Here is a 20539-nt window from a genome sequence, read left to right on the forward strand (position 1 = left end):
TCATGGTAAATGTTTTCCATGGGTTGTGGGTTTTGTTTTCTAGTTGCTGAGGTAAGTTATATGTGGGAGTTTGAAAATACTAAAAAAAAAAACAACAACAACAAAAAACCCCTTTTACCACTATCTTTCCAAAATTTCGCAAGAACTTTATTTTTTATGAAATGAGGAACTGATTTTTCCCAGCTTTATTAAGATAAAATTGAAGTATAACATTGTATAAATTTAAGAAGGTGTACAATGAGATGATTTGATACACATATATTGAGAAATGACTACCACAGTAAGGTTAGTTCACACATCCTTCACCTCAAATAATTACCATTTTTTGTTGTTATTGGGAGAACATTTAAGATCTAATCTCTTAGCAACTGTCAAGTATACAATACACTGTTGTTTCCTATAACCATCATGCTGTGTATTAGGTTCTCAGAACTTGTTTTTCTTGTAAATGGAAGTTTTTACCTTTGGCCAACATCTCATTTTCCACTCCCCCCAAACCCCTGACAACCACAAATCTACTCTGTTTCTATGGGTTGGCTTTTTTAGGTTACACATATAGGGTGGAGAAGAAGTAAGCTTACAGTTGTTTGTATGGAAAATAATACAATAACAAACTCTGTGTTTCATGTACTCACAACTGTAAACCTACTTTTGCCCCACCGTGTATAAGTGAGATCATACAGTATTTATCCTTCTATGTGTGATTTATTTCACTGATTTATAATGCCCTCAAGGATCATCCATGTTGTCCCAATGGCAGGATTTTCTTCTTTTTTATAGCTCAAAAACTATAAAATAGTTTATGTGTGTGGAGATTTTATATATATATATACACACACACACATATAATTTATTTTACTTTTATATATATATAAATGTATGCCTGTCCAGAAAGTATCTAGCCATGTACTATGAAAATAGAGATATTTATTGAAGAAGATACATGATACAAGAAACATTGTACACAGGACAATGATGCTTCAGTTCCATTCAAAGTAGGCACCTTGGGACCTCACGCAGTTCTTCCAACTGAGATCAACTCCTCTATCCTGTTTTCCTGAATCACATCAACTGTCTGAAATCTCTTCCCTTTCAAAGGTGTGAGTTTTGGAAAAAGCTGGAAGTCTAAAGGCACCAAATCTGGGCTGTAGGGGGGCTAAACCGCCTGAATGATTTGATGTTTTGCCAAAAAACTGCATGAGACGCGATGCATGAGCAGGCACATTGTTGTGATGAAGCTGCCAGTTATAGCTGAATCATATGAATAGTTTCCATGGAGGATTGTTCAAGCTTAACACAAAATTTGATGCAGATTCATTGCTCTACTCACTCAGTCATTTTGAATGCAATGGCCACACAGCACACATGCTCACTCAAGGGCCTCTACCAACCCCACTGACTAGTACAATGAAGTCCTCATTGGTCATGCATACACATTCCAGTCCACTCTCTTTGGCTGCCAGGTTACATCAGTGTTGTGCAGACTGTTCTTGTTATATTAACAATTGCTGGACTTTTCCTGGACAGACCTCTTATCTATCTCACAGCTTCTTTATTTATTCATTCTTCTATGAACTCTTAGGTCATTTCCATGTCTTGGCTATTGTTACACTGAACATGGGGATGCTGATATCTCTTCCAGATAGTAATTTCATTTGATCAAATAGTAATTTCATCTTATCAGATAGTGGGAATGCTGGACTGTATGGTAATTCTCATTTCTTGAGGAACCTCTATACTGGTTTCCATGGTGGCTTCACAAATTTACATTCCCATCAACGGTGCACAAGGGGTGCCTTTTTCTCCACATCTTCACCAGCATTTGTTACCTCTTGTCTTTTTGATAATAGCCATTCTAGCAGGTAAGTGATATCTCATTGTAGTTTGTGTTAATTTATCCATTCACCTATTGAAGGACATCTTGATTGCTTCTAGTTTTTGGCAATTATGAATAATGCTGCTATAAATATTTGCATGCAGATTTTTGCGTGGATATAATTTTTAAATCACTTGGGTAAACATCCAAGAGATTAACTGCTGGACTGTAAGCTCAAACTGTTAAATTACCTATGAAACTGCCAAACAGTCTTCTAGAGTGCTTCTATCATTTTGTGTTTCCACCAGCAATTTTGCTCTGCATCCTTAGTAGAGCTTGGTATTGTAAGTTTTTTTGATTTTAGCCTTTCTAGCACATGTGTAGTGGAATCTCATTGTTTAAATTTGCAATTCCTTGTTGACATATGATGTGGAGTACCTTTCCATATGCTTATTTTCTTTCTTTATATATTTTATGTTGAGATGTATTTTTAGATCATTCACCCATTTTTCAATAGTGTTGATTGTTTTTGTATGGCTGAATTTAAGGATACTTTCTGTATTTTGAATACAAGTCCTTTATCAGATGTGTTTTGCAAATATTATTTTTGATCTGTGGCCTGTCTTCATATTCTTTTAACAGGAAAAATGTTCAGTTTCAAGTATCCATCTTAAGTCAAGATTTTAGGTCCCTGTGGAATATAAAGAAAAAATAATACCCAAAGGGTCTCACTGAACCATGGAAAGTGGCATAACATCGGTATTAAGAGCCCAGATTCTGGAGCCAGATGGTTTGGGTTTGAAACCCGACCCATAATTACTAACTTTGTGACTAATTTTTTTGTCACAGAATTGGTGAATTCTGATGACAGGGTTTTTTTTCCCCCACACCACCAGGCAATTTTCTAACAATATAACTGTGTTCTGACACTATCCACCCAGAGATAGCATCATACTCCACAGGTAATGGGCTTAAATCCACAAGATTGCCTCCCACCTCAGAGGGTGTTACTGGTCTAAAGCGGTCCTTTGGCCTGCACACATCAGAGCCCAATAAGACATAAACAGGAGCTTGCAGCAAAGAAAGAAAGGGTTTATTTATAGGAAGTGGCCCACGTGCAGAGACAGGTGAGCTAACGCTCAACAACCTGGCCCTCTGACAGCTTCCAGGGGGCGGGTTATATAAAGGAAAAATCATTAGTTATGGTGGCTAGGAGAGTTAGGGTCATGGTGTCTCCTGATTGGTCAGTGCTAGGGTAGTGGGTAATTGATCAGTGCATCTGGTCTTGATGTCAGCTATGGGGTTGATTTGTCTGGTTTCCCTTGCTTTCTGGGTCTGGAGCCGAAGCACAACTGAAGCCTAGATGCTATCTTTAGTTTGCTCCAACTCTGTGTCTGGGTCATTAGACCTGAGGCTTTGTTCGTAAGACTATTTGATGGCTACTAGAACTTCATAGCCTGAGGGCTGAATGATTAAGGGGGTGGACATGCAAGGGAGGGGGCAGGTGAGTCAGGCTGCTGGATGAGGCCAGTTTTCATCAAAAGGAAAGAAAGTAGAAAATGTCACATTAAAGTAATGAAGTTTCTGCATGGTTACAGTGGCAATGGAAAGTTCAGGTTTTTTTACCTGTAGTTCTGACAGATTTGGTTACAAATTAGAGGTTCCCACAACCCCTCCTTGGATTCAATTAATTTACTAGAGTGGCTCACAGAACTCAGGAAACCAGTTTACTCACTACATTCCTGTTTGTTACAAAGGACACCAAAGGATACAAATCGCCAGCAAGATGAAGAGATACATTGAGTGAGGTCCCAAAAGGAGCTTCTACCCTTGTGAAGTTTTGGGCCCTTGCAGAGAGGCACATGGAACTGTTTTGATTCCCCAGTTTAGAAGCTCTCTGAACGCCTTCCATTTGTTTTTATTATGGAGGCTTCATTGTGTGGGCATCATTTGTTAACTCACTGTCCATTCATGATCAGTTCAACCTCCAGCCCAGCCTCCCATCCCTTCCCCCAAAAGTCAGAGGGGTGGAACTGAAAATTCCAATCCCCTGGAGTGTGTGAATGAGTCTGTAAATGCAATAGGTTCCTGGCTAAGCAAGCAGGCTTATGTTCCATAGTTTAGTAAGCTTAACGCCTAATTCCATTTGTTTCCTTCCTTATTAATAATTAGCTAACTATCTACAATAACACTGGGACCTACAAAATAGAGGCTGCCCCAGTGGCCCAGCCCATATTCCAAATCTAAACCTAATTCAGCCTGTATTTACAGGAAACACCTGTTCAGGAAACCTAACATACATCAATCACATCCCTCCAACTCAGCCTAAGCTATTTTTCCTGTGTAGCCTTTACCTTGGTTCACTAATTGTTAACATTTTGCCCCATTTGCTTGCTTATTTCTCTCTCTCTCTGTTTCTCTCTCTCTCACACACACATACACACACACACACATTTTCTGAAGCTTTTGAGAGTACGTTGCAATATGACCCTCCTTTATTCCATACATTTCGAAGTATATATTTTTAGGAACAAAGACAATCCCTTGCATTACCACAGTACAATAGTCAAAAGCAGGAACTGTAACATAGAAACACCTAATTATCTTATAATCCAGTGGTCCCCAATCTTTTTTGCACCAGGGACCAGTTTCATGGATGACAATTTTTTTCCACGGATGCTGGAGGGTAGGGAAAGGGGGACAGGAGGCAGAGCTTGGGCAGTAATGTGAGCAAAACATTGCTTGCCTATTGTTTGGACTGTTACCAGTCTGTGGACCGGCGCCATATATAGTTATTACATCATTGACTATATTCGCTATGTTGTGCTTTGCATCCCCATTACTATTTTGAATTTGTATTTCTTAATCCCTTTCCCTTTACATGCTACTTTTATTCCTATTTACTGATTGACTCCTAATCTACTTGATGGGTTAAATGTTTGTTGAGGTTCTTTTTTGGAAACAAAAGCATATACTTTGGCAAAAATCCTGAAATCATTCTGTTTAAAAAACCAGGATATTAAATTTGGAGTTTTGCCACACTTTCCAACTTATAGCACAATGGTTTTGCTGTTTTTTTATTGGATTGCCTGATGCATTAAGTAATGTCAGTATCAAGAATCATTTGGGTATCTTAAGCAAAATAAAATTCTCAGGCTTTGCTTCTAGAGATTCTGATTTACTGGATCATAGGTTGGACCCTATAATCTGTACTTTTAATAAGGTAGTGATTCTGCCAGGAGCTGTGTTGGGGTGCTTGGGAATCACTGTTCTGCTGTGTCCCTCGAAAATATACTCTTTAGCAAATGGTAAATAGAATTAGTGATTCTATCTAATTATATGTTAATGAAACAGGCTTGTGTAATCCCAAATTTTGTATGATATAAAAATGTATGATATATAAAATAAATTTATGTTGGTTTAAGACACTAAGTTTACAGTAATTTGTTTCAGCAGCAACACGAGACTAATAGACTGGCCAAATAAGTAAATCCATATTCATTGTGTCTAGTGGTTTGATTGATTTTCAAAGATCATTTAAAGATGCAAAGTACAGATTATTCATAATTAATGTTTGTGACTTCCTACCTATTTCCCTTTATCATGAGCCTGTCTTCCTCTCTTGCTGCTAAAAACTCCTCTGCTGTCACAGCAGGAAAGGCCCAGGTCCTCCATTCATCCTGGCTCCGGTTCCTGAGCTGTGGGCAGAGCTATCCAAGCTCATCTGGCCATAGCTGCGCTGGCCTGGATGAGAATCGCCCAGCCAACTCCGAGAATCATGAAAAATAGTACGTATGTGTTATTTTAAGCTAGTAAGGTTTTGTGTGGCTTTTATTCAATAACTGTTATTAGTACATCCTCTCTTCAAAAAGGCTTTCTCTGACCATTCTAAATTATAGCCTGCTGGATGTTAGAATCAGTGTGTCCAATTATTGTGCTGCGTTTTCTCAAAGTCCTTATCGCTCTCTGAAAGTTACTTTTAATGTACTTCTTTTGTTATTTTGTCTATGCCCCACAAAGGATGGGAACTCCACAAGGGCAGGGACCTCATCTTGTGTGTTGCTGTGCCTCCAGCACCTAGAAGAGTTCCTGACTTAACAGGTGCTCAGTAAGTAGTTGTTTAATAAATGTCTCAATTAAAAAAATAAATGTACTCTCCAAATATCTTCTTTTTAATAAACAGAGAGCTGAGTATACACTATATTGCATTATTAAACTAACGAATTGTCGTTAAAATGAATGAAACTTACTTCCAGATTTTTGCAGTTGGTTTAAACTAGTGTTGATATTTATAATTTGTGATTTTCTTTTTGTTTTGCATTTTTATTTTTATTTTATTTTATTTTTTAATTTAATTTTAATTTACTTTTTCAAATACATTTGTCTCTGCCTCCCCCCCACCACTTTCCCTTGCCCCCTCCCTCCTTCCCTCCCTCAGCTCTTCCCCTTTGGTTTTGTCCGTGAGTCCTTGCTATATGTTCCTTGACTTTCCTCTTCCCTTCCTTTTCCCTGCCCCCTGTCCCTCTCTGTGATTTTCTTTTGACTTTAACAAATTTGCTGAAGGATGGGAAAAACTATATCAAGAGTAGTTTGGAAGTTATAATTTTAAACTAGAAATTTAATTATGAATTTTTGCAAATATCTATGGTAGCTTTATTCATAATTATCATAATTTACATAATTATGACTTCTTAATACTTGAGATAGATTATCTCACCATTCACTTAGTTTTATAGATTCAACCTTGGAATTAATTCTTGTCCCTGGAAGCTATTCCTGAACTTAAAAATGTTGCCAATAGGTGACACTCCTGACCCACAATCTATTCTTCTGAATTGAAGTAAGATATTGCATATATATTTTAAAAAAATTTCAGACTTGTTGAGGAAAAATTGCTATATAAAATTGTAAAATATTTGAAGTATACATTGTGGTGATTTGCTACACATACTCATTTGGAAAGGATCCACCCCGTTTAGTTAACTAATATAACAATTGCTTCACGAAGTTACTTATTTTTTTTTAGTAACAGCACTTAAGTTCTCCTCCCTTAGCAAATTTCAGTTACACAACAGAGTTTTATCAACTATAATTACCATGTTTTACATTAGATCTTCAGACTTTATTCATTTTATAGCTGAAAGTTTGTACTTTTATGCTAACCTCTCCCTATTTCTCCCAACCCTCAGCCACTGGCAACCAGTTTTCTACTGTTTCTGTAAGTTTGGCTTTTTTTTGTTTTTTAAAGATTTAACTAATAAGTGATACCATGCAGAATCTGTCTTTCATATTGATTTCTTCTCTTGGTAGTTCTGAGTTTAATTCCAGCTGCTTGGTCTGCAGCTTCAGTCCGAGCAATTTGCGAAGGCAACCTTCCTTGTTTTGTAGTCTGCAGTCTTGTTCCTGATTCTACCAGATATGCACACCTTGGGGTTTCAAGTGGTTTTGAATTTTATTTAAATTAACATCAAATAAATGAGTCAATTAGTAGTAGTCTGGAACTAAGTTCCAGATGTTTTCAGCAAAATCTGTGAACCAGGAAAGACCCAGAAAAAATAAAATACAACAAGAGGGCTCCTCGTTTTGGAGTAGAAGTATTAGAATAGATCTTGTTAAATACTTACATGTGGCACATGACTCCAAAATCCATCAGAACATAAAATCCCTAGAAAAAATATTAAATTATATGAGACAAAGCTTTCATTTTTCATATAAAAAAAAGAATGTACAAATGAATATGAATGAGCATATTTAAAATGGACAAACTATGTAGTTAACAAATACTCATCTATATGACTAATACGTACTTGAAAAGTTTCAAATTATCATTAATGACCATTAAAAATTAAACCATTAATAAAATTAGCAAAGAGAAAGGGAAACTGGTACGTTCAGTCATTGATGGTGGGAACACAAATTGCTATAGTCATTTAATCAGTCACCAAGTCCTGTCACTGCATTTGGTTTCGACAGAAATAGTTATACAATTCATGGTCAGATTTTGAATTAACCAGCTATAGAATAACCAGGTACAGTTCATGATTTTTCATTGCGGTGATTTTTTCCTATTTGTGACCAATGTTTCAAGTCAGTCTCTCCTTCCACCCATTACAATTGTGTTATAAGACAGGATGCAGTTATTTTCCACAGACCTTCAATTCACTTCATCATTATAATAGATATTTTATTCTATTCTAAAAAACTATTGTTACAGGATTAATTTTGGCCTGTATGATGATGCCTGAGATGGCAATTTCTCATTTACTAATTTGTAAATTAGGGATTGATACATAATTTTGAATATTTTGGAAGACAAGTTTATAGCCATGATACTAGTTGTAAACTGTGTCAAATTCTTGAAGAGTAGAAAATGAGGGTAAAGCCTAATTTTAGAGGTGAAGCTTTATCACCTTTATGACTACAGATTTAAATTATTAAATCAAAGAAAGAAAAGGAAAACCAAGTAATAACAATAACAACCACAAACTCCACAGATCAGATCCATACCTCACATCATGGAGCTGGCATGGATATGTGTTGAAATCCCATAGAGCAACCGTAGGGATGTACAGAGGGTCTCTTTTGATAATTCCAACCTGTGTTTACATTGTGCATTCCTAACACCATACACATTGAAAAAACCCCATGTGGTGGGTGCTTGGGTCAAACAGAAAAGATAAAAATGGCAACAATGGCTCAATCATCCCGTCTCCATCTTTGGAGACTCCCAGATCTGAGGGTCACCCTTTGGGATAGACATAGTTTAAAGATGACATAGTTTTAATGGCTCCATGAAGGCCATGTATGAGTGTTTCGGATCCATAGCCTTTTAATCTCTGGGAGAACCAGAAGAGTAAGGGTAGATTTCAGAGTTTCATTCTAGGGAAATTGTTTTAACATCATCTGTGTTACGTTCAGTGAATAGGGCTCTTTTTACCTCCATTTGCTTCTGTTTATGGAAACCAAACCAACTTTTCCCTGGTGCCTTTGTTTGTGGCATAAGGAAGAAGGTCTAATTACTATTGCTCAAGAAGCCATATTTAATGAATCAAACATTTATTTTTCTGGCTGAGTCATACAACCTGCGCACAGTTAATTTTTATTAATTAAGAAAATCAAGCCAACTGATACCCATTATTCAAATTCAACTATTTTCAATGCAAACCAAGGTACTGTAGAAGAAAATTCCAGTTGTATAAGCTAATGTCCTCTTACTTTTTTGTCATCCTAACCAAATTTTGACAACCATAAATAGAATTTTGAAAATAATCTTTGTGAGTTTAAATAGAGTATAAAATTATACTCTGGGTATAGGAGATTAAAAGAAAATCTTCAATAGCACTTATTCAGCAAATTCATTTAGAACAAGGGCGTTTGAAACAAGACTTGGACCTGTGACTGAGCCCTTAGTATGTGAGAGGCACAGTGCCAGGCATTCTGTACCTGATCTCAATAATCATCAGAACAAACCTTCAAAGTAGTGATACTAGAAGTGTTTTATAAAAGAGAAACAACTATGCCAGGACTGCAAAAGCTCACTTGATGTTGCCACCCATCTTCTCAAAGAGAAACACTATCTTGATTTCTAACACCATTGTTAGTTTTGTCTCTCTATAAAGGATAAGCAAACTTTTGTGTGTTTGTGAGATTCATCCATGTTTCACTTAATAAAAGTTTTTTATTTGCTTTGCTATATTCTTACATATGTTCTTAGATAATAGTGCACAAATGCAAATAAATCATTTTACCCACACATTAAGTGTCCTATAAATGCTACCTATTAGTTTTACTGTTACTATGATTTTTATGTTTGATAAAATCCATGACTAAAACTGTTTATAATTTCCCCACTAGATACTGATTTCCTCTCAACTAATTTTTTGGCTCACTTCCAAAATCATTCTGACATTAAAAAAAGGGGAAGAGCTGAGGGAGGGAGGGAGGAAGGGGACAAGGAAAGTGGTGGGGGGTAGGCAGAGACAAATATATTTGAAAAAATAAATTAAAATTAAATAAAAAAAAGATGTATCTTTACGAGTGAACATACATATCAGTTACTACTCTAAATCTTAACAAGAACCGCTCTAATTAGTGGGGCCATTCTTTATGCTAACATAAGAATGGCAAGTTCCGGCAAACTGCATTCATTTCCTTTGTGGTTCAGTTCTTAGACAAATAGATGAGAGAATAGTGTACATGTTTTATACCTTGATTCCAGCAATCCCTCAGATATAGATTCAAAACAAAGAATAAGAACTAGATTGGTGCAATTAGGTACATTTGTAAATGGTGAAATACTGTGCTAATGATATGGCATGCTGGAGTTTGTTCATATACTGAACCAGCTTCTGATCAGTATCTTTCTCACATACTTGGATGAAGGTACATTTAGGTTGACTTCTAAAATTTACAATCTGCAAATTCTAGCGTTGATTATCTTCCACAACTAAAGGTACAGACACAAATTTGTTAGGCAAAGAAAATGCAAAAAGAGTGATAGAATATCAGTCTCTATTTGCAAATTAGCAAATGAGAGATTATCTCGTCATCTGTTGCCTTACATGGAAAATTGGAGCCTGTAATTATGGTAAAAAAAAAAAAGAAATCAAGTTACTGGACTAGGTGTAAGGAACAGGGCTGTTTTTCATGGAGATAGAGATGGTCAATATTGTATCAGCAGTGGTTGCTTTTAGGCTTGCAACAAATCCATGATCTAGATACCTAATGACAGCTTTGTTTTATACTTTCCAATCTTGTATCTTCTATGTCATTTCCTTGCCTTACTGTATTGGTGAAAACATCCAAAAATAGATATCATAAAGAGTTTATGGCTTATTTTTCCCAATCCCAAGGGGAATAATTTCAATGTATTATAGATTAGCATAATGTTTGCTCTAGATTTTTGCAGACAGCTTTTTATTGGGAAAAAAAGAGTATTTCATTCTATTCTCAGTTTGGTAAAAACACTTATGAATAGATGTAGAATTGTATCAATCTTCTTTTTCCTTGGTGTTTTTCTTTTAATCTGTTAATGTTTTTATTACATTAATTGGTTTTCTAATGAATCATCATTGGGACCTCATTGACTATGTAATCTATAGCAGTTTGGCTTTGATTCAGTTAAACTGTTTTTGCTGTTAATGATGGGCCTCCTTAGTACCTACTTGTAATTGTCTTTTTATTAATATCAGGAAGTACTGATTACTCTTTGTACCAATCCTTGCTCTCGGTTGCTTCAAAACCCTTGTCTCTTGATTTTCCTTCTCCATCTGTCTGCTTTCTAGTCTTTTCTTTGGTTCCTTTACTTCAGGGCCCTTAGAGACTTATCTGTGGAATCAAGTTATGTGCTGATGAGCAACAAATCTTTGCTTGCAGTTCAGATTCCTCCTCTGAGGTATAATAACAAATACCCAAGTGCCCAATCCATCTTTTCACTCAGATGATTTATAGATATTCCCAAATGTTCAAAACAGAATTGATCATCATCCAGTTGTTCTTCTTTCTCCTATCCCTTGGCTCCTAAACCCGCTCTCTCTCCAGTGAGTCCCTCAGGTCACAGTATTCCATGCATCCAGGTGCAAAAGAAGCTTCATTTCACTGCAGGCCCCTCTGCTTTTTGATAGCCTTCAAAGCCATCATCAAGCCTTACTGATTCTGCCTCCTAACTGCTTCTCATAGCTATGAATTTCTTTCTGCCTCTCGATTAATGTAGTCAAATAGATCATTCTTCTCTCAAAAATACTACCAAATTTCTTTTTTTAAGAAAATTGCTGTTCAAGTACAGTTATCTTCATTTTCCCCCCTACCAAATTTCTTTATTTCATTCATCCTAGCTCTAAAAATTTCTTCTTTCCTCCTTCCCTTCCTTCCTCCCTTTTCAACTCCAACTGAGGAGATTTGTTTCATTTCTTTTAGGGAGAGAGAGAAGTATTGATTGGTTGCCTCCCCTATGTGCCCAGATGGGGAACCATAATGGGTGCGTACGCACCTGGGGATTGAAGAGCTAACCAAAACCTAGGTATGTGCCTTGATCAGTATTGAACCCACAACCTTTTGGTTATAGGACAACAAACTGAGCCACACTGGTCAGAGTCTCTCTTTCTTTTTTATTTTCTTCATATAATTTCAATTATTTATCCTAAATTAAAATATTTTTATACAAAATAATTTACCAATAGTTAATTTACATAATTTTTTTGAAATATCTTTTGAACATTAATGTAATTGAAGAGTGTGACAGAAACATTGAAAAGGAGAAAGTTTTTAGATGACTTCATTCATTGTTTTTGGATGTGATTTGGCAACACTTGAATGCTTAATACTAACAATAGAATATTTCTTTGCAGACACATCAAAACACAAAGTTTGTAACTCTGAGTTCATGTCTGATGCATTAATGGTTTTTGTCAAAAATCATTGTTCCTAGAATGTAGAACAGATGCTTTTCTTTACTATTTCCTGAATAGTAAACAAAAGCATCTGTTCTACATTATTTTATCTGAAATGATTTTCTACCTATTTTCAATTAAGACCAAGGTGACAGTATTATGCTAGCTCAAACAAATAGAACAGATACAAAGATAAAGAGCAAAACTGGGGAATATGTTTAATTGTGAATATGTTACTCCACAAATACCTCAGGGACATTTAGTTGAAATTACAATAAAGTATCAGTTAGAAGACTTTAATTTCAGGAAAGTAGTTTGGGTTTTGGTGTGTTTTTTGCATATTATTTGATCAGTCCAAAATATGACTTGCCAGTTTCCTCATGAAATTCTAAGTACCTCAAAACCCAAGGTGAATATCACCTCCCTTCCCCTAACTGTAATGTTTGTAGTTACCTGTTCTCTGGTCACATTTTATTACTTTATTTCATTGTTTCTTTTTGGGTTTTTATTGTCTTATAGACTTCCTAATGCTCTTCTGTGCGTGCGCGCGCGTGTGTGTGTTTTTGCACGATCCATATTGCATCTGGAAAAGTTCCAATGCATAGCAGGCACTCACAAAATATATTTAATGAATAATAACTAAATTACTTAGATTATCTCTAGAGCTTTCTTTGAAAAACAACTAAAATATTTGGATTAAATAGTACAGTATTTCAGGTGAAGAGTAAAGTACAAATCAATGCAAAAGAATATGACCAATATTTGCATGCTAACACATTTGACTTGAACCTTTCAATCACTACTATTAGTGAAAATTTTCCATCCATGCCAATGATAAATTGATGCACAAACTGGTTTGGAAATTAGAAGCTCTTTCAAAGAAATATAAACATTTTCATAAAAGTATTTGAGACTGTATATTTTAGCAGATCTTTTGAGATTAAGATTGGAATTACAATAAAAGAAGACTTTTTAAGTATATATGAGACTGCATTGAACAACAGGAGGTTCTACTTAAGGCAGGAATTGCAAACGACAACAAGATAAGTATCAGAAATGGATGCTATTCTTCAACAGTTTGATTATTAATTTATCACTGAGATGTAGTATTAGAAATTTGGATTTTTTTTCTTGTGGAAATGCTCACTGGATTGGATATGATCTTTCTGATACTGTCAATAGTGGAATTCATAATTGGAATGTTGGGGAATGTGTTCATTGGACTGTTAAACTGCTCTGAATGGGTCAAGAACCAAAGCATCTCTTTAGCTGACTTCATCTTCACCTGCTTGGCCATCTCCAGAATCATGCAGTTGCTGGCATCATTGTTTAACTCACTCACAATGGGACTACCTATGTTAGTATTTGGTCACACTTATAAACAAGCAAAAGCTCTTACTTTATTTTGGAGAATTGCTAATCACTTGAGTAACTGTTTTGCTACCTGCCTAAGCATTTTCTATCTCCTTAAGATAGCTCACTTCTCCCACTCCTTTTTCCTCTGGCTTAAGTGGAGAATGAACAAAGTGGTTCTTGTGATTCTTGTATTGTCTTTGTTTTTTCTGATTTTTGACATTCTGTTGCTAGAAACTTTTAATGATCTCTTCTTGAATGGAAGTAATTTTACTTCACATATAGATGAAAGTAAAACTCTCTATGTTGAAACCATGACTCTTCTTAGCTTAACCTGTTTGTTTCCACTGGTTCTGTCCCTGACCTCAGTGCTTCTTTTATTTCTGTCCTTAGTAAGACATATCAGAAATCTGCAGCTCAGCAACATGGGCTCAAGGGACTCCAGCACAGAGGTCCATAAAAAGGCCATAAAAATGGTGATGTCTTTCTTCTTCCTTGTCATCATTAATTTTTTTGCCACACAAGTGGCAAATTGGATACTTCTTATGTTTGCAAAGAGCAAGTTTGCAAAATTTGTCTTATTAGCAGTATATATCTTTCCCTCAGGCCACTCATTTCTTCTGATTCTGGGAAACAGCAAGCTAAGACAGACAGCCGTAAGGTACTGCAGCATCTTGAAAGCTTCTTAAAAAGAAAAAATCTGTTACAGCTTTATAGGTAGACTTTCCAGTTTTTACAAAGATAATGACTTAATGAGGCGAATTTGAGGATCAATTTTCACGTGACAGTATTTTTTTCCTACTGGGTTCCTTTAAGAATTGTTAAGCATAATTGAATTTTTCCATAGAGCTGGTTGTTTTTGATGATAATGCACCCATGACCAGCCAGTATAATTTTGAAAATAATAATTTTGTTTAAAACATGGTTGCCAGTATTTGAAAATCTCAAATATTTTTTGAAGTCAACCCAATTTTTTAATTTTATCTGCAAGAGATCTATATAATTGCAACTCATGTGAGGGAAGAGGCATGCAATTCTTTAGAAATCAAGATTAATTACAGAATTGACTATGAAGAAAATCTATAAAATGTTGATAAAAAAGTTAATTGAGCAACTAGAGTCATAGATGGGAAAATCATGACCTCATATCTTAAAGGTCTTTTTATTGAATGAAAAAGCATTACATACTAGTTATTAAAGGTCTTATTGAAAACAAGAGAATGAGATGTTTAAGGATAAAAATAATATTTTTAGTGCAAAAAAATCTTTAATTAGAAATTGGAAACATGCTTATAATGCTAATCTTAATTTGAAACTGCCAATCATATATATTTTTGATGTATCTAGGCATTTATCAATTTTGGCAAATTCTAGGATATGTAATATACATTTTCTGAGTGGCAAAAATGGATATTTCTGCCTTGTTATGTAATAGACTTAAAATATATACAGAAGAATTATTCCTTAATTCAAAATCATATTCATACTGTTACTATAAAAAGATCATAATTATACTTTCAGGGTGATTATACTTATATCTGTGTACATATATTTTGTTATAATCTGATCACTAGAGTTTTTGAGAAACAAATAGAAACAGATCAATAGGGAAGGCATTGAGAGCAATATTGCTAAGAGAGCACTACAGTGTAAATTTTGGAAGTGCCTAATACAGTGCTTATTTACCAATAATTTACATTCATATAAGGTAGCTACATGTTGTAAATAAAGTTAAGGGTGGGAAAGTGTATTATAAAATTTCAGATATGATGGTATGGATTATAATATTGTACAGAGGCTATACATGTATAGATAATGTAAGTCTTTAAAAATGAAGAAATCTTTTTTATGGTTTACCTTTGATGTGTTTTTTTAAATTGTCTTAGAGTAAACAAACCCCCCCCCCCGCAATTAAATGGTAATAAATACATGGGTTGTAAGCTAATACTAATGGAGCCGTAAGCAAGAGCAATGCTCTAGGGCTGTTCCTTGGAGCTGGGGCTGATGCTAAAATTAACATTTTCCCTGCCCTCCTGCACCATATGTAATACATTAAACAGCAAGCACGTCAAGGCTATATGGTGCTCCTGTGTATCAGTAACAATAATGATATTGCTAATAGTTTTAATGATAAGAAATATGATGTCTACTTTACTAAGTAATTCACATCTTACCAAATAAAACATACCATATATTATTTTGGACACCAACGTTGCATTTTAACAAAGATTATCATTGTAATTATATTGCCTTTGTAAAGGTGATATGCAAAACAAGTTGAATACACTTAAATTCAGACATTGAGTTTGTTGGGTATTCTTTCATGTAAATAACTTGAAGATAATCTTGTACTATTTATGATTATAACTTATTTAGTTTTTAGTGTTACTGAACTTTTCTTTAGCAAGTGAGTTCAAGTAATCGAGCCAACTTACGAGCAACTCTTATTTCTAATAAGTGGACCTTAGGCATAAAAGAGTAAATGTGAGGAGTAAATCCATACTTATGCTGCAGACTTAGGGACATGGGACTATAAGGAGCAGGGCCCCTATTTTGGACTGAGAAGTACAGTAACAGACTAGTAAAAGAATACCAAGCCATAGGTTGGGGCTTTTGCAATTGATGTATTGCAATCTGCATATTTGAATAGCAGGTGAGGTTAAGTTCTGCACCTCCACTTTCTCCGTAAGAAGAGCCTTTGTAGAGGCCTCAACAGCGGCCAAGCCACAATCGAAGAAGAGCCACTTCCAACACATGCATTGCCAGTCCCATACACCCTGCAGAAGAGAGACTGACATGACTATATCCCGCTCTGAGACCAAAGATTTGGGAAAAGACAGATATTATCACTGATTTCTTGTTAACTACCCTCTCTCACTCATCAAATAAATGTTCGTTTTTAGAATCTGTGTGTAGTCATTGTTTATTTCAATTTGTCTACCCAGATGATTTATAGGAGAGGAACAAATAACTCATTTCTACTTATGAAATAGTTGTATCTCTGATCTTTAGGTTTATTGCTGAAGACATCAGATAAGACATGTATCAAGCACAGCAAAGGCACATTTTCTTGAACCCTAATGGGTGTATATACCAGATAGAAACCCATACCTACACTGATCTCTGGGAAAGAGACATGCCATTTTCCTCAACATCTCCGGTGGTTTATTTGCTCTCCATCAGTAGCTGGCTTCTCCTTGCAAGATCTTGATTAGACCCTATCTCCTCTGAGCCAGGAACACCCTCTAATGGCCATTTGCATCATCACACAGTCATTTTCAGTCCCATCATTGGAGACATTGCATTTGTGTTTAGGGTAGTCTATGTCCTATTCAGGACCTTAGGACCAATCTTTACAAGAACAGATTGATCTGAAAAGTTTGTTTGATGAATTTAAGAAACATATGTCGGTCAACTTTTTTGTCTCCTTGTGTACAAAATCCCATGTCACAGACTTTTCAAATTTTACTTTTTAAAAAAATCAATATAAATGCAGCCTTACAAGATTAAAGAAATGATTAACGATTCTTATTTTGAACATGAAACTCTACTGTTTGTCAGTGTGGGGGTTGGTGTTAGTAGGTTAGACTGGCACTATCTTAGGTCTGTCCTGAGGAGAAGCCAGTAGGGATATGTTTGCCCTCTAAGGATTTGGAGGGGGAGAAAAGTAGCCCTCAGTTGAGAAAATTAAAAGAGTATGCTAGATGAAACAAAAATCTAAAATGAAACATAAAAGAATGTTCATGGATAGCAGTGATTAAGCTGGGCAAAATCCTCCATTTGTGAAAGATGAAGTCTGTGTCTCTTCAAGCTGTTGCCTGGCCTCAGCTATTTGTTTCTTGGGTGAGGGTATAGCCAAAGAAACAGTAAATGTCTCTTTTACCTAAATAAACACCAAGGCCAGTACTTTAATGACTATCAAAGGAGTCTTGCATGAAAGTCCCAAGTTGTGATTCAAAGAGAACCAGGAGAATTTCTTTGCTGGCAAATGGAAAAGCTTGCTATTGATAGGATCAGACATATCACAACTAGGGGACCATTTGTTTGCTTGCTTCTCCGAGACTCCTGGGAGCTCTATAAACATGGGCTTGGGGAGGGAAAAGACGATAGAAAGAGTCAAAGAGAAAGCTCATATATGTTATTTCAGTGGAGATGTCATAGACACAAGAAGGAAATAGGAAGACTTCAAGCCAGAAAAGGTAGTATTAATGAGAGGAGCTCAGAAGATCTTCAGTTGAGTCACCTTATTTACATTCACATAAAGTAGTTCATCACTAAACAAGTATATACTCAATATCACTCTATAAGTCAGGATTTTTTTTAAGTTAAGGCAAAATAGACTTCTGAATGTATTTTCTCACTATTCTATGGAAGAAATGTCATTCTTTCTACTGATAATTATAAACTCAATATTCATAAATTTTCTTATTTTAATTATGATCATCATTATAAGTTTAGACCAATTTTTTGGACTGTCACTATAGCATAAATTTGATTAATTGTTATCTGCCCAAACATTTTATAATAATCTACCTTATATTTATATGTACAATAATGCTTTTTCATAATAAATATTTAATACAGTCCTTTTAAGAATGAAGCATGTAAATGTTGGACCACTTGGAATTATCCCAGAGGCTGTTTATACTATCCTCATTATTTTGCATTCTTTTTTCTTTTTGTTGTTCTGATTGGTTGTTTTTTGCTTCCTTATGTTCCAAATCATCAATTTGGTTCTCGGCTTCATCCATTCTACTGTTATTTCCCTGTAAATTGTTCTTTATTTCAATTAGTGTATCCTTCGTTTCCGACTGGGTCTTTTTTATGCTGTTGAGGTCCTCATTAAGTTCCTTGAGCATCCTTATAACCAGTGTTTTAAACTATGCATCTGATAGATTGCTTATCTCCATTTCGTTTAGCTCTTTTTCCGGAATTTTGATCCGTTCTTTCATTTCGGCCATGTTTCTTTGTCTCCTTGTTTTGGTAGCCTCCCTGTGTTTGTTTCTATGTATTAGGTAGAACTGCTTTGATTCCTTGTCTTGGTAACACGGCCCAATGTAGTAGGTGTCCTGTAGGGTCTAATGGCACAGCCTCTTCTATCACCCAAGCTGGGTACTCGAGGCATACCCTTGGTGTGGGCTCAGTACACTCTCCTCTTGTAGTTGAGCCTTGGTTGCTGTTGGGAGGTCAGTGGGAGAGATTTACCCAGGCCAGTTAGCTGCAAGGACTGGCTGGGACAACTGACAACCAATCTCCATCCTCCATGGAGGATCATCTGTGCAGGGACAGGGTGGTGGTGCTCCAACATGGTCTGCAGCTGTCCACTGTGTGTGTTAGCCCTGGGGTTTCCCAGGTGGTGCAGGCCAAGGTCAGCCCTCACCTGTGTTTTGCACAGGGTCACCCTGCTAGAACTATAAAGCAGTCTGAGATGGCTGCTACTTGGGCTGGGCTTGGAGATTCCTCTGTAAAACCAAGCTGTGAATCTAGGCTGGCTGCTAGTGCCAGGCTTGGGGCTCATTGAGGCCAGCTGTTGCTTGTTTTAGAAGATTTAGGAAGTTGTGAAGCATGAGCCAAGGCCAGACATTTATATGGAAAAGCAATTTGGGTGGGCCAGTAAGTTGGGTGGGGCAGAGTCTCTGGGGATCTCCAAATAGGTCAAACAGTGTTAGCCAGGTTGATGGAGTTTCAGATATGGCACCAGCTTTCTGGCTTTGTTGGAGGTGGGTTTAGAAAAGGGACAATAGCCTCTGCTCTCTTTGATGCCACACTTCGACATTTGCATTATAGGGGTGACAGAAGAGAAAGAGCAAGAAATTGGAAATCTGTTTGAAAAAATAATGAAAGAAAAACTTCCCTAATTTGGCAAAGGAAATAGACAGTCAAGTCCAGGAAGCACAGAGAGCCTCAAACAAGATAGATGCAAAGAGGCCCACTCCAAGACACATTGTAATTAAAAAGTCAAAGGTTAAAGATAGAGAATATTAAAGGCAGCAATAGAAAAGAAGTTAGTTCCCTACAGGGGAGTTCCCATAACACTGTCAGCTGATTTTTCAAAAGAAACTTTGCAAGCTAGGAGGGACTAGCAAGAAATATTCAGTCATGAAAAGCAGGGACGTATAGCCAAGATTGCTCTACCCAGCAAAGCTATCATTTAGAATTGAAAGGCAGATAAAGAGCTTCCCAGACAAGAGAAAGCTAAAGGACTTCATCATCACCCAACCATTATTATATGAAATGTTAAAGGGACTTATTTAAGAAAAAGTAGATCAACACTATGAACAATAAAATGGCAGAAATACATATCTTTCAACAACTGGAAAACCAAACTAAGCAAACATGAAGAACAGAGACAGGATCATGGATACTGAGAGCATCTTGATGGTTGCCAGGTGGGAGGTGGGTGTTGGGGAATACGTGAAGAGGTGAGGGAATAAGGAGTACAAATAGGTAGTTACAGAACAGCCATGGGATGTAAAATACGGTATAGGAAGTGAAGTAGCCAAAGAACTTATACACAGGACCCATGGACATGAACAGTGGTGGGGGGATTGCCTGCGGGAGTGAGGGGTGCTGGATGGAGGCAGGCAAGGGGGGGGAAATTGGGACAACTGTAATAGCATAATCAATAAAATATAATTTAAAAAGAATTTTAAAAATGAAGCATGTAGAGGTAGTTCAAACCAGGAGTTGAGACAGATATGTAATTATCAGAAGTTTTTAAAAGTGTGATTATTAGCCTGGACTTTGAATTCCTCTCGTAGCATAAGATGCTTGTGATTTTCATGCTTGTAATTATATCCTTTAGACTGGGTTTCTTCTTCAATGGAACTATGAACTCAAGTATTCTTTAATGACTAAGCATCTCCTGGTTGACTTGTTGCTTTGTGGCTTTTGTCAACTGCTAAATCATGCCTAACAATGGAGTCCTCTGGTAGCCTTCTCCACCATTTTAGAGTGTTCCTAAAAACATCAGGGAACTCTA

The 20539-nt window shown here is 36.2% G+C and overlaps 1 protein-coding gene across 1 annotated transcript; it reads left to right on the forward strand.

Moving 5' to 3' along the window:
- The first annotated feature begins 13343 nt into the window (after nt 1-13343).
- TAS2R42 (taste 2 receptor member 42) lies at nt 13344-14246 on the forward strand. Its single transcript, XM_054590931.1, has one exon. It carries the CDS (start codon nt 13344-13346, stop codon nt 14244-14246), a length of 903 nt encoding a protein of 300 aa, XP_054446906.1.
- The last annotated feature ends 6293 nt before the right edge of the window (nt 14247-20539 follow it).

This window comes from Pteronotus mesoamericanus, unplaced genomic scaffold (genome assembly GCF_021234165.1).
Source record: "Pteronotus mesoamericanus isolate MK-2021 breed Mesoamerican mustached bat unplaced genomic scaffold, CSHL_Meso_final scaffold_21, whole genome shotgun sequence".
NCBI lineage: Eukaryota > Metazoa > Chordata > Mammalia > Chiroptera > Mormoopidae > Pteronotus > Pteronotus mesoamericanus.

Coding starts and splice junctions, on each gene's coding strand:
- TAS2R42 (XM_054590931.1), top strand. CDS start 13,344: ATGCTCACTGGATTGGATATGATCTTTCTGATACTGTCAATAGTGGAA.